This window comes from Myotis daubentonii, chromosome 7, assembly GCF_963259705.1.
Source record: "Myotis daubentonii chromosome 7, mMyoDau2.1, whole genome shotgun sequence".
NCBI lineage: Eukaryota > Metazoa > Chordata > Mammalia > Chiroptera > Vespertilionidae > Myotis > Myotis daubentonii.
Window position 1 is genome coordinate 54,569,470 of NC_081846.1, and position 14,496 is coordinate 54,583,965.

Genomic DNA, 14,496 nt, shown 5'->3' on the forward strand with positions numbered 1-14,496 from the left:
AAAGCTTCTGCACAGCAAAAGAAACCATCAACAAAACAACAAGAAAACCCACTGTGTGGGAAAACATATTTGCCAATGTCATATCTGATAAGGGCCTAATCTCCAAAATTTATAGGTAACTCATACAACTTAACAGAAGGAAGATAAACAATCCAATCAAAAAATGGGCAAAGGACCTAAATAGACACCTTTCAAAAGAGGACATTCAGAAAGCCAAGAGACATATGAAAACATGCTCAAAGTCACTAATCATCCGAGAGATGCAAATCAAAACAACAATGAGGTACCATCTCACACCTGTCAAGATGGCTATCATGAACAAATCAACAAATGACAAGTGCTTGAGAGGATGTGGAGAAAAAGGAACACTTGTGCACTGCTGGTGGGAATGCAGACTGGTGCAGCCACTATGGAAGACAGTATGGAGTTTCCTCAAAAAACTACAAATGGAACTCCATTTGACCCTGTGATCCCACTTCTAGGAATATATCCCAGGAAACCAGAAACACCAATCAGAAAGGATATATGCACCCACATGTTCATAGCAGCACAATTCACCATAGCTAAGATCTGGAAACAGCCTAAGTGCCCATCAGTAGATGAATGGATTAGAAAACTGTGGTACATCTACACGATGGAATACTATGCTGCTGTAAAAAAGAAGGAACTCCTACCATTTGCAACGGCATGGATGGAACTGGAGAGCATTATGCTAAGTGAAATAAGCCAGTCAATGAAGGAAAAATACCACATGATCTCACTCATTCATGGATAATAGAGACCATTATAAACTTTTGAACAGTAATAGATACAGAGGCAGAGCTGCCTCGAACAGATTGTCAAAATGCAGCGGGAAGGCCGGGGAAAGTTGGGGGGCAGGAGGGAGGGGTATAAGAGATCAACCGAAGGACTTGTATGCATGCATATATGCATAACCAATGGACATGGGACGCTGGGGGGTGGGGGAGGCCAGGAGATAGTCAAGGGCAGGGGGAAAAAAAAGACACATATGTAATACCCTTTGTAATACTTTAAGCAATAAGAAAAAAAAAAGTAGATCTTAAATGTTTACCACACACAAAAAAAGGTAATTAGGTAAAGGGATAGATGTGTTAACTAACCTTATTATGTTAATTATTTCTCAATAAATATGTGTATCAAATCACCATATAATACACCTTAAATTTACACAGTTATATATCAATTATATCTCAGTAAAATAAAATTAAAACAAATAAATAAAACTTTAATTGAAGGAAGATTTTATAAAATGTGATTGTTCTCAATAGCAATTCTGAAGTCTATTTCATTTAAAATAAATATTTATTGGTATGTTTCATCTACATTACTAAAGAAGCTCTTACAAAGTAGAGCTCTGGTCTTGTCCTTTAATTACACAAAGAGAGAAACTACCGCCACCATTACCCTCAGTAATGCTAACATTCTACCTGGCATTCTCCCACCTATATTACGCTGCCAGTTTATTTTTCCTAAACCACGCCATCCATTACACTGCCCCTGTGCTATTTTCTGATTCAGAGTAATTAGTCTAGGAAACACGAATATATTAATTCTTTGTATGCATCACAGCAGAATCCTCCATAGCATCCTCAAATGCCAGGATATTAATCTGCTTAGTATGGTTTGGGACCAGAAGAAATATTTAGAAAGTTAATATAAATAAGGTGTTGTCTATTTTTCTTCATAAGTCTAAAATGTAACATTATACTTGCATCCTATGATGTTAATTTGAATCACCAGTGAGCCACACTTATTCACTACTGGGATTAAAATACCCACCAAGAGACATCTATAAACAGAACAAAATCTGGTTTATGAATTGTTTTGCCAATCAGAAATCTATTTTAATAAGCATCATATATTATCACCCATATTCCCTAACCATTCCCAATAAAAGAAAATGTATGTAATACATGTTCATATGATAATTAAAGTGACCTTATTAAATATTATTTTTGTATTATGTATTTTCTATCCAAACAAACCATTCAGTATTCTGCTGTAATTATTAATATACTAGAGGCCCACCACATGAAATTCGTATGTGGGTATGGTCCTTAAGCCTGGCCTGCGATCAGGGCCACCTTCCCCAGCTGCCCACAGCTGGCCCCACCCCCTGCCACCACCCACCCCCGGTTCCCCGTTTACCATCGGACAAACAGAGCCTGCTGGCCAGGGAAAGGGACCAAGAGGCTGTCAGTGTGCCTCATAGTGACTGGTCGAGCGGTCGTTCTGGTCATTCTGCCATTAGGGTCAATTTGCATTATATAGGATTATTAACTGTTAACTTCCAATTATTCATGTGTGGATTTTCCATCATAGTCTTTAAACCCAAGATGGCTTTTCCTTGGAATTGAGTATATTTTGGGCTAATTTTTTGGTTTACTAGGTATTCTTGTGTGTGTTTAGTAAAAATAAGTATAGCTTAAGACATAAGTAGAAAGATAAATCTGCTGCTGGAAAAAAAAGAGTGATATAATACATTTCAAATCTAATAAATAATTATTTTATGATCCATAATACGTTTATGTTTTTCAACGTTTTGCTCCCTTCAACTTGTGCAATGAATATGGATAGCACAGCAAATCACTATGCTTATCCTTAGGCATAGCCTTCCCAGGCCTGGGTATTTTCTGGGCACCCAATCCAGATGTCAGGCACACAGCAGCTATAGCTGTTGAAAGTTGTCTCTAAATATTTTATATTAATTCTTCTGTTATTTAATTGTTGTAGCTAAAGATAAATAATGAATTTAATTGTAATTTATGTGGTTATATTATAATCACTAAGGGGAGTAAACGCTTATTTCTCAGCTGCAATGATTATTGGGAGCTACTTATGATTAGTTTTACTTAAGATTACCTGGGTTTCACTTTTTAACCAAAAGATAAAAAATACCAAATATCTTGTATCTCATTAGTAATAATTTCTGATTAAAAAATAAAAATGAACTAGTAGTGTAGTAGACACATTAAATTGCACAGTAATGACAACTGTTAATACTTATTGTCAGGTACTATTTTAGGTACTTTTCTCTTAATTCTTAAAAAAAAACTTTAGAAAATACATTCCATTATTATCCTTATTTTAACAGTGCACAGAAGTTAACTGGCTGAAGGTTCTGTGGTAAATAAGGCAGAACTAACATTTAAAACCAGTACAATTTTGGTTTCAGAGTTACTATCAAGACTATATCACCTCCCTGTTGAAGTATTTGACCTTCTTCCTTATTGAAGAGAACACAAACAAATGGTGCCTCCAACCACTCTCTCGCCTAGATATCTGAGTAAAACTGGAATGCCACGTTGTCTTTAACTCTATTCCAGTGACAGCCTACTCTGGCAACTAGGCTGGGTTGGATGTCTCTCCTCTCCTATTCTTCCCTCTCACATACCACCACATTTACTAGTCTGACATCATTTTTTTTCTTTGCATTCCCCTGTAGATTGTAACTCTTTGAAATAAGGAATATTAAAATATTGGAGCACAACACAGTGCCTGGAATATAGTAGAGGTTCAGTAAATGTCTGCCGAAGAATGTTCTTACACTTTCAGGTCTGCCTATTGGCGTTGCAGTTGCACCAAGACAATCACATCCACTGCCACCTGTATTCTGATATTGACTGTTGCAGTTCTCTACATTGTGACATCTCTTTGAAACAAAGATAAGGACAGCTATCCCAAGTGGGGAAAATGTCTTACCTTCTAAATCTTCTTTCTCAAAGTGTGTTTTGAGAATAGAGCGAGTTCCACCCCTATCCACAACTGCCTCTTCATCATTTCTCTGTAGAACGGGAAAAAGGAAGACTAAATGGAAATACATATATTTTCTTACTTTCAGAAAATAAAAGTTTTTCAGAGATAAGACTACTATTTGTTTACAAAATATGTCTGTTAAATAAATAATAATTGAAATTAATAAAGGTATTTTTAAAGTTATAAGCTCTAAGTATTTTCCTTTTTGTTTCCAACATTTTAATTAAATTTATTGCAGTGACATTGATTAATAAAATTATATAGGTTTCAAGTGTACAACTCTATGATACATTCTCTATATTTTGCTTTGAGTGTTTGCCACCCAAAGTCAAATTTCCTTCTGTTACCATATATTTGCCCACCCTCTCCCCCCCCCCCCCATTAGCCCTTACTAGCCTCTCTACCTCCCTTTCCTCTGGTAACCACTATATTATTGTCTGTGTCTATAAAATACTGCCATTGTGACAGCATGGATGGATCTTGAGAATATCATGCTAAGCAAAATAAGTGAGAAAAAGTAAAAAAACAAAAAAAACAAAACATGATTTCACTCATATGTGGGATTTAAAACTGAAAGCAACAAATGAACAAATAAGAAAAATAAGCAAGCACTCATAGACAGACAACAAAAAATAAACTTGTAATATGATCTAATATTTTAGAGTTTTAATTTAGTCAGTTAAACCTATTTGTATATGACTATTTTATTTGATTACCAAGTGTTAATTTAAGGAGAAGGATAAAGTTAATTTGGCCACATATTTAGAGATGAAATAGCATTTGATTTTTCCATGAAATTGAAGACAAACATTCCAGTTGGCATCATTTGTTAGTGATATAAAAAATGGAAAATAAACAGTTATCTTGTTGATTTAGTAACATGCATTTCTATCTCTGATAAAGAATTCTTGTTAACAAGATGACATTTTGAACTACACATGGAAAATATAAAAATCATTAGCATTAACACCACTCATGCTATGGCAGAGTGACATAATTCCATTGCCATTAAAAATGGGGTTGGAGGGGTCTAATCCCTTGAAAGCAATTAGTAGCAATTATTAGGTAAACTACAACTCTAATTATTTTGTTTTAGTATAATGCATTTTATTCAAACTAAACTGTAAAGTACAGTCATGTGAATTAAACTTTCATTTGGTTTATTTTTTTAAAACTTATTTAGAATAGCTGGGCAAAGGTTCTAGCATATGCATATTGTACATATTCAAAACAATATGCCCACTGATTTGGTTCTCAATAAAATAATGGGGAGAAGGGTGAAAATAGTTCATTTTGACCATGCAGAAATACACAAAATACAAAATACTAAAGGAAAATGCAGATTCCTTCCAATGTTTATATGATTGGTAACACCTATCTATTTCTAAGCCTATCATTGTATATAGTAGAAGGGCATGTTTGAAACCCTGTAGACCTTTGTCTTTCTGAAAATGTGAACTGAGACAGGTCAGGGTGAAGTGTTTGAAATCAGAGTTAGTGAAACCTACACTATAAATGAGAGAAAAATGAAAATAAAGATACAATTCAGAACCCATTGCTCTTCTGCTTGGCAAAATTTTAAAAATCTGTTGGTTTGAGCAATAATAGCAATAGAAAAAACTAAAGATGGTATTTATATAATATTCCTGAACCAAACAAATGCAAGTTTCAGCCTACTTAGAATCTATTCTTGATATATTTACAAATAGAACTTATCGTCTGTGTGAGATATATTCAAATATATGTCACATTGGAATGCATCTCTGACCTCTGGAGTGTTGTTAAGATAAATGCCAAAAGCTAATTATGCATCCATGTTCAAAGGTCAGACGGAAGACTATTCCACTATATTTTACAATGGCGGTCTCTTAAAACAATTGCAAAATGGAAAGCTTTATAAAGAATATAATAAGATGTTTTCTCCCAGTACAATTTTGATTTCAAGACCTGAATCTTTTTTAACTGATTATATAAAATACGTATACTATTCATATACAAAAGATATTCTATTGATTAGCTAATGTAAAAATACTGAGATAAAATGAAATTTTGAAGAAGAGCAGAGGGTGATCTAAATAGGAAATGGTAATTCCTTAATTACTATAAAATTGTACGCAGAAGTGATCTGTTTTAATATTTCTTTTAAATAACAAGAACTAGAAGCTAGAATAGGAATGTAACTCAATGTAAGTGACTCATTTTTGGTTTCCTATACATTATTCCCTTTAAATACTCTCAATGTCTCATAGATACATCAAATGAATGATCTCTTAGGCTAAAAATTCTCTACACAAATTGATACTGATATACAGACTGAGATTCATCCATTTTGTTTATAGTTCCCAAGGTCATTTCAATATTATTCAAAACTTTTTAATAGGGTATTTCCCTTCCTCCATATTACCAGGTAAACATGGGGTGTGATGACAGGAATGAAGAGGACATACATCACTGGGTGTCAGTCTATGTTGTAATCTCAATACACCAGTAAAATAAATTATTATTTCATTTTGTACTGTAAATCTCTTTAGATTTGTTGAAAATCAAATACATTAGTATAGCCTAATTCCTATGTATCTTTATTCATTTAGGAACAAATTTTAGCACTGTACAGCGAGAGACACAAATGTGTTATATTACCTCTCAATACAATTACCTTTGCTACACTATTAGGTAAATATTTATTAAGATGATTGATTTCAGTAAACAGGATAGAACAATCTTTAAAATTTTTTGGACATTACCCATTGTGATATATAGTTCAACACAATCACATACTTACATATATGTAACCAAAACAAAAATTTCACAAATGAACACTTACTCTTACTATAAACAATGTGTCCTGATATTTTCTATTGTAGGATATTCTATTTCATTTAAAAATACCAGTCATTATTTATTAAATCTATTTCAGGACTTAAAAATTAATTGTAGCCTGCAATTTGAGAATCACTGGTAGAGACTATGGCTCTGAGACTGAGAAACAGTAACTAACTCACACAGAAATCACATCTTAATCCATTTATGTAAGCCTCTAACCAATAATAATAATAATACTTTACTCTTCAAATCAATATTTTTCAATTTCTGAAGTTTCTGCCATGTTAAGTTTAAGGACATATTATTGTAATGGCATATACCACACATCTTTTCCTGATCTATTTTGACTTAGTTTTCCATCTCTCCCATTCCTTCTCAAGGAAAATATAGCATTATATACTATCCTTTCTAGTTAAACCCTGCTTATGACTAAATTTAATTTATATTCAGCCATTTTAAAAGACACATTCTATGTAATTGGCGTAACCCAAATGTATTCTATAATTTTCTAAAATATGATTACTTCTAAACATTAAGACATTGTTCTATTGAACTTCAATGTTTATAAATGTAAATTAGAAATATGTATCCTCCAAAAAAGATTTTAAAGGAAAGAGTTTTGTTATTGTTATTGTTATTTTAACTGGACAATTATAAACTAGAGGCCTGGTGCATGAAATTCGTGCACGGGGGGGGGGGGGGCGCATCCCTCAGCCCAGCCTGCACTTCTCCAATCTGGGACCCCTCAGAGGATGTCCGACTGCCGGTTTAGGCCCGATCCCAACCACTCGCCTGCCTGCCAGCCTGATCACCTCTTAACCACTCCCCTGCCAGCCTGATCGAAACCTAACTGCTCCCCTGCCGGCCTGATCACCCCAACTGCCCTCCCCTGCCAGCCCGGTCACCCCTAACTACCCTCCCCTGCTGGCCTGATCACCCCTAACTGCCCTCCCCTGCAGGCCTGGTTGCCCCTAACTGCCCTCCCCTGCCGGCCATTTTGTGGCTGTGGGTGTCATCATCTTTGAGGGTGTGGCAGTCAATTAGCATATTCCCTCCTTATTGGCTGTGAGCTCTGCCATCTTGAGGGCAGGGCAGTAAATTAGCATATTCCCTCTTTATGAGATAAGATAGCAGAGAAAAAAAACGCTTTCTACTCAACTCTCACATTTGAAGTGACCTTGAACCAGTCCACCCTCTCTTAAAAGAGCAATTAATATGGGCCTGCACATTTAAGTGTTAAAATCTTCAGAAAAACATAACAATTTATTTTAGGATTGTTTGTAAATATCATTAAGTTCTCTGTGAATGCATATAAAAATGCATTTTTCTGACTTATCAGAACTCTTGAGCACAGTCTTCAACGAAATAAATTTTTCTAGTTTTATAATCCAGAATCTAACAGCAATCCCATGAGCAGTAAGATTAACTTTTTCATGTCCTTTTGATAAGTCTTATCTCATTTGAGAATGGATTAATAGAGAAGAAAGCAGTTTGTTTTCAATTCAGAATTTTCTTCCCTAAAAGTATTTGTCGTAACAATTTTTAAAGCAACCACTTTTTCTGCCTTTTTGTTAGATACTGGGTATTAGAAAATATGATGTGCTATATACTCTCCACTAGTCAGAACAGATTCACTTTCCACTCTTATCTACGCTCTATCTTTATGGATTGCATCATCAGGCCCCGTTGCTTCTACCTTCCAACTGAGTTCAGCCAATGAGAGATAATGACATAAGACTAGAGTAGCAGAAATACATAGACAAATGTATTTTATAAGCATGACCTGAGAGCTAGTTTTAAAAGTGTTTATTATTTACAAAGCCTCCAAACTTGTCATTTCTCATTAATGTTAAAATATTTCACAGAAAACTAAGGTATTCATTTAACTAATGTTAAAACATGTATTTTCTACACATAACATTTCGCCACATTATTTACATACTATGCTTTAATACAATGTGTTGTTACTACCTATTTCATTAACTAAGATACAGAATTTTAACTTCTTGGTTTTCCCATTCATCCCATTACCTTTTATTTTCAATTATAAAATTAAGAAACTGATATTAACTCATAGATTTGATGTTAATATTTAACATATGAATCCATTATTTAATCTACAGAAGTTACCTTTTTGTCATTACCAAATAAATGCAGGATTTTTACTTCTTGGTTTTCTTGGCCATATACTCATTACCTTTTATTTTTAATTATGAAATTAAGAAAATTGAGCATTAACATTTAGTTTCAATGTTAATATACTACGTGTGCATCCATATTTATTCTAGAGGCATTCCTCATTTTTACCATGTAAACAAAAGTATTATACCAATATAAAAGGTTATGCTTTAACCTCTAATTATATTAGACTGTATTACATAGGACATTAGATATGAAGGTATCAGTTCAGAGATTAGCTTATCATAGGAGCTCAAGAAAATACTAGCTGACCTAAAATCTAAGCATAAGTCAAGCACAACTTTGAATTTCACTTAGTATGTTATATTTTCCCAAAAAAATGAACCCATCTATTTTTACTAGCACATTACTTTGAAATTAGGTATTTAAAATCTGGTATCTACCCTAAATATAGATTATACCACTCCAGTAATACAACTTAAATCTATCATATATACAATAGTAATTCAATCACATAAAATATATCTATTCTAAAGTAGCACAATAAACCACTCTGTCTCCTTTCCTATGTATTTTTAATAAAAGCAGTTGAGTTCCTTTCTAAAGTATCTAATTGGGGAGGTGGCAATTAGGTTTCATTTACTTATGCAAAGTAAATGTGTTATTTCATTTTTACACATATAAGAAAAAATAGAACTGAGAATAAGGTTTGGAGAGCAAAACCCTCTGTCATAGGAATAGAACTAAGAAGGCTTTATAAATCATCATGTAAAAACTTCAAGATTTTTTTAAATCTCATTTACTTGGAAAACTCTACCCAGGCAAGCTTTAAAGACCAGCCAGAGTAAAGAGATCAACCAAAGGACTTGTATGCATGCATATGAGCATAACCAATGGACACAGACCGGGGCGGGGCGGGGCGGGGAGGGGTGAGAGCATGTGCTGGAGGAGGGGGGCAGTCGGGGAGAGGTCAATGGGGGGAAAAGGAGACTTATGTAATACTTTAAACAATAAAGAATTTAAATTTAAAAAAAGAAAAAGACCAGCCAGGGGATACACAGGTCAGTGAAGTTCATTGGTTGACATGAAATACTCCAGAGTCAAGTTCAGCATTGAAAGGTTCAGGGGTGAAAGTCTTCCAATGCTAAGCTAATTCTGACTCAGAATTAACGTCATCACAACATACAGTACTGTACTTATTACTGTCACTGTGACCTAAAGAATATGTTCTCTCCTAGAAAGCTTCATATCTGATGGTTAAGGATTAAAAGTGTTTTGAGAAATCAGGAACAGTTTTAATTAGCCAGAAGAATTTCAAAGGGTTGTGGTACCTCACAATTGAGTTCCTGTCTTGTTTGCCCACCTGATCCTCAAGATATGTTTTGAATTCTGGACTTGATTCTTATCTTGTTCTTAAAAATCCTTCTAGAGTCTCGGTTCTGCCAATTTACCAAATTTTATACCCTGAAAATTGTGTTAACGGCTGCTTCATTTCCTTACTTCTGCATCATGCTGTCTTTAGCCTCTTCATGTTGCTTACTCTTAAGTGCCCTACAGGTCTCCATCTGTCTTATGATAGGCCTTCTTCTGTTATCCTGCTATGTCCTTTCTTCCTTAAGCATCTGCTACATCCCCATGAGCTTGTTTGATGTTCAAGTACAAGTTTTACAGATATGACCTACCCCTCTGCTGCTGATGCTCCCTTTTAGGGGGTCAACAAAAGTCATGTTGGGTAAATGCTTAGAGGTATGTGGAGCTGCATAGTACCTGGATTGAAATTTTGTTTCACTTTATTTAGGAATCTTCTGTAATTTCTCTGTATCTTGAGTGACTTATTAAAAGATATAAAGTGCTTGAGTCTGGCAAGCATGTAGTAAGTTCTCCATAAATAATATTTATATTATTATTTCTACTATGGGAGCTACAAATTCAGTAAGGCATGATTCTTTCCCACAAAGCGCTTACAGACCTCATGTTAAGTACAACGCACAATGATACACATAATTCTTAAAATTAAATACTTCGTGGATAGGTAAAACAGTAGACTGAAAAAATTATATAAGAATTAGAAAACTGGAGAAAAGATCTGAAAAAGTTACACAGAATATAAAACAGAATGATAATATGAAAATATGCTAATTTTTTTAAATGGAGGATAATATGTTAAAGTCTAACATATAACTAATTGGAAGTTCTAATAGTTAAGAATAGAGAAAATGAGAAGGAGCACTGGTTGAAAATAATAGGTGAAAATGATAGACAACATGAATCCTTGGATTCAGTAATCACAATGAATCACAAACAGGAAAATTAAAATATAATTCACACCTACACCTATCATGTGAAATTATAGAATGACACATTTTCAAAACAGCAAAGAAAAAAAGGATCACCTACAAAGTAATGATAAATTAATCAAAATAGAAGCTAGAAGAGAGTAAAACACTAACTTCAGTATACTAAAAAAAAATGTTAACCTAGAAGTGAATACCCAGCTAAGCTAATATTCTCGAAAGACACTTAAGAAAAACAGAAACTGAGTCAATTTATTACCACGAATCCTTTCTAACAGAATTTCTAAGTATATACTTCAGGAAGAAATAAAATTATTCCATAAAGGATGTCTGAGATGCTAGATGAAATCCTGAGCCAAGAAACTAAAAGACATAAACAAATATGATAAAAATAAATTTAAAAATCAACTTCATGACCTCTAAGATCCTTTCTAGTTGAACAATACTTGAATTTTTTTATATTAAGCTATTTCCACATCAGTATAACAATCACTTTTTATCTCTATGTAAATACCTATCTGTACTTTAGCCTAAGATAATAACATTTGTAATCTTCTCATATAGCAATACCCTTCTCCTTTCCTGCCAACCAAAACCCTGATGTTTTTATTGACATATTGTAAACTTGTAGAAGTCATTAGTATCAATTATAGAAAGGGAATACAGATATACATATACATTTTTAAATAAAATTAGCAATGTTTACCTATTGCATCATGAATAAAGACTTGTTCTTTACAACTTCGTCAGAATCTAAAAACTTAGAGTAGTACACAAGTATTTAGCCTTCTCAGCATAAATTGGGACAGTCCTGAGTTGGCCTACATACACAGTAGTCAATTATACAAATTATTTAAACAAATAATACCGTAGTGTCTGCAGTTTAATGATTTATAGGTGATTTGGACTTGAATATTAAATAATTTGCAAACTGGAAATGGAAAGAAGATTCCTAATATAAGAAAGCCAACAAAGCAAGTCAGAGTGGAATTAATTAAATAATATTTGTAAGGTATTATGGCTTGAATAAATAAGAAAATTTCAAAATATTTTTAGATAACTAAAATGGTACTGAGGAATAAGATAAATAAAACATTATAAGATGAACTTCAATGATAAGAAAAGCAGAGAAAAGAAGTAACTTCAAAAGTAAATTTCAGTGATATTTTTCCTTTAACCTCAGTGATTGTGGATAAGTGATAAGTTTTATCATATCATTAATAAAATGGTAGAAATCTTAGGCACACAGTTTACTAAAAATTTGACTTTTATTACATTTAATAGCCACTTTAAGCAAAGTGATTTTCCTAATTATACAAATACCAAAACCATAGGAGAGGAAATAGGGAAAGGCTGCTTTATTTATTTGCCATTTTAGAGCTAATAAAGAATAAAAACAAAAAACTTGTGCTCTTAAATTCCCTAATTATCTAAAATTTCAAGGGGCATAGAGAAAGAAAATAAAAATACCCTAAACACAAAAAAAATGAAATTAGATTTGAAATGGGAAGCAATGAGAGAGCACTATGGGGAATCAAAAGAGATTAAACTGAAGAAAGGCATCTACACTAATAAAAGAGAAAGATGAAAATTGACCATACATTCACGACACCCACCAGCCAATCAGGAGTGAGCATGCAAATTAACTCAACAAAGATGGAGGGTTAATTTGCATATGCAGGCACTGAGCGGCTGAGGGTGGGGCAGGATGCTTGCGTCGTCACCATGGTGACAACACAGGCATGCCACACCACCCCAGCTGCTCCAGGCCTCTGGGCAGCATGGGAAGGCAGAAAGAAGGCTCTGACGGAGCAAAGGCAGTGACAGCAGCTAGGGGAAGGAAGGCCCATTCTTGCACAAATCTTCATGCATCGGGCTTCTAGTTTGTAATAAAATAAAGCTGCTCTTTATTTTCATCAAAGTCACCGATGGCTTGATCAAACAAGTAAACTAAAACACAATTTTAATTCATAATAGCATGTATTAAATCACTAGAAATGTTTATACACACTGAATAATTATAAAAGCAGTGTTTATTAAAATACATTTAATTTTTAAAATTGAGCTATCAGCTGTTAAAGTGTGTATATTTTGGGGGGACACCATATATATGTATCATATCTTCTTTATCCGATCATCTATTGAAGGACACTGGTTATTTCCATGTCTTGGCCACTGTGAGTAATGCTATAATGAACATAGGGGTGCATAAATCTTTGTGAATAAATGTTTTTGAGTTTTTTAGGTAGAAACCCTTAAGAGAAATTGCTTTTATATGATAACTCTATTCTTAGTTTTTTAGGAACTGCCATACTCTTTTCCATAGTGATTGTACCAGTTTACATTTCCATCAGTAGTGAATGAGGGTTCCTTTTTCTCCACAATCTCTCCAACACTTGTTAATAATAGCCATTCTAACAGGTGTGAAGTGGTGTCTCATTGTAGTTTTGATTTGCACTTCCCTAATAGCTAGTGAAGTTGGACATCTTTTCATATATCTGATGGCCATTTGTATGTCTTCTTGGGAGAGGTATCTGTTCAGGTCCTTAGTCCATTTTTTAATTGGATTGTTTGTTGTTTAGTTGTATGAGTTCTTTATATAGTTTGGATATTAACCCCTTGTCAGAGCTGTTTTGTGCAAATATCATCTCCCATTCAGTTGGTTGCCTTTTTGTTTTATTGTTGGTTTCTTTTGCTGTGCAGAAACTTTTTAGTTTTATATAGTTCCATTCATTTATTTTTGCCTTCCCTTGGGATCAAATTCATAAAATGTTCCCTAATACCAAGCTCCATAAGTTTATTACCTATACATTCTTCTATGTACTTTACTGTTTCAGATCTTATATTTAGTTAATTGATTCATTTTGAATTCATCACAAATGGTAATCTAACTTATTCTTTTGAGTGTGGCTTTCCAATGCTCCCATCACCATTTATTGATGAGGCATTCTTTTCTCCATTGTGTGTTTTTGGCTCCTTTGTCAAAAAAGTATTTGCTCATACAACTGTGCTTTTATTTCTGGGCTCTTAATTCTGTTCCATTGGTCTGTGTGTCTGTTTTTCTGCCAATGCCATGCTGTTTTGATTATCATAGCTCTGTAGTATAATTTAAAGTAGTGTGATACTTTGCTTTCTTCTTTTATCTCAGGATTGCTTTGGCTCTTGGGGTTTTTCGTGGTTCCATAATTTTTTTGTTATACTTCCTTAAAAAATGACATTGGAACTTTGATGTATTGAATCTATATATTGCTTTGGGTAATATAGCCATTTTAACTATTTTGTTTATTCCAATCCATGAACATGGAATATCTTTCCATTTCATTGTGTGTTTTTTCCATCTCTTTTAATAATGCTATAATTGCAGTAAAAATAACAAGTAATATTCATTGTAAAGTTTACAATGTGACAAAGTACTAGAACTTTACATACATTTACTCATTAAAAATATTCAAAACAGGTTAGT

General features: G+C 33.6%; 1 protein-coding gene across 7 annotated transcripts in view; it reads right to left on the reverse strand.

The window, feature by feature from the left end:
* Positions 1–14,496, reverse strand: part of SLC4A10 (solute carrier family 4 member 10) — a 240,109-nt gene that overhangs the window by 154,848 nt on the left and 70,765 nt on the right. For all 7 annotated transcript variants that reach the window (XM_059704268.1, XM_059704270.1, XM_059704266.1 and 4 more), the window contains exon 2: positions 3,724–3,805. In XM_059704268.1, coding sequence (XP_059560251.1) covers positions 3,724–3,805 — 82 coding nt within the window. The remainder of the gene's footprint in view (positions 1–3,723; positions 3,806–14,496) is intronic.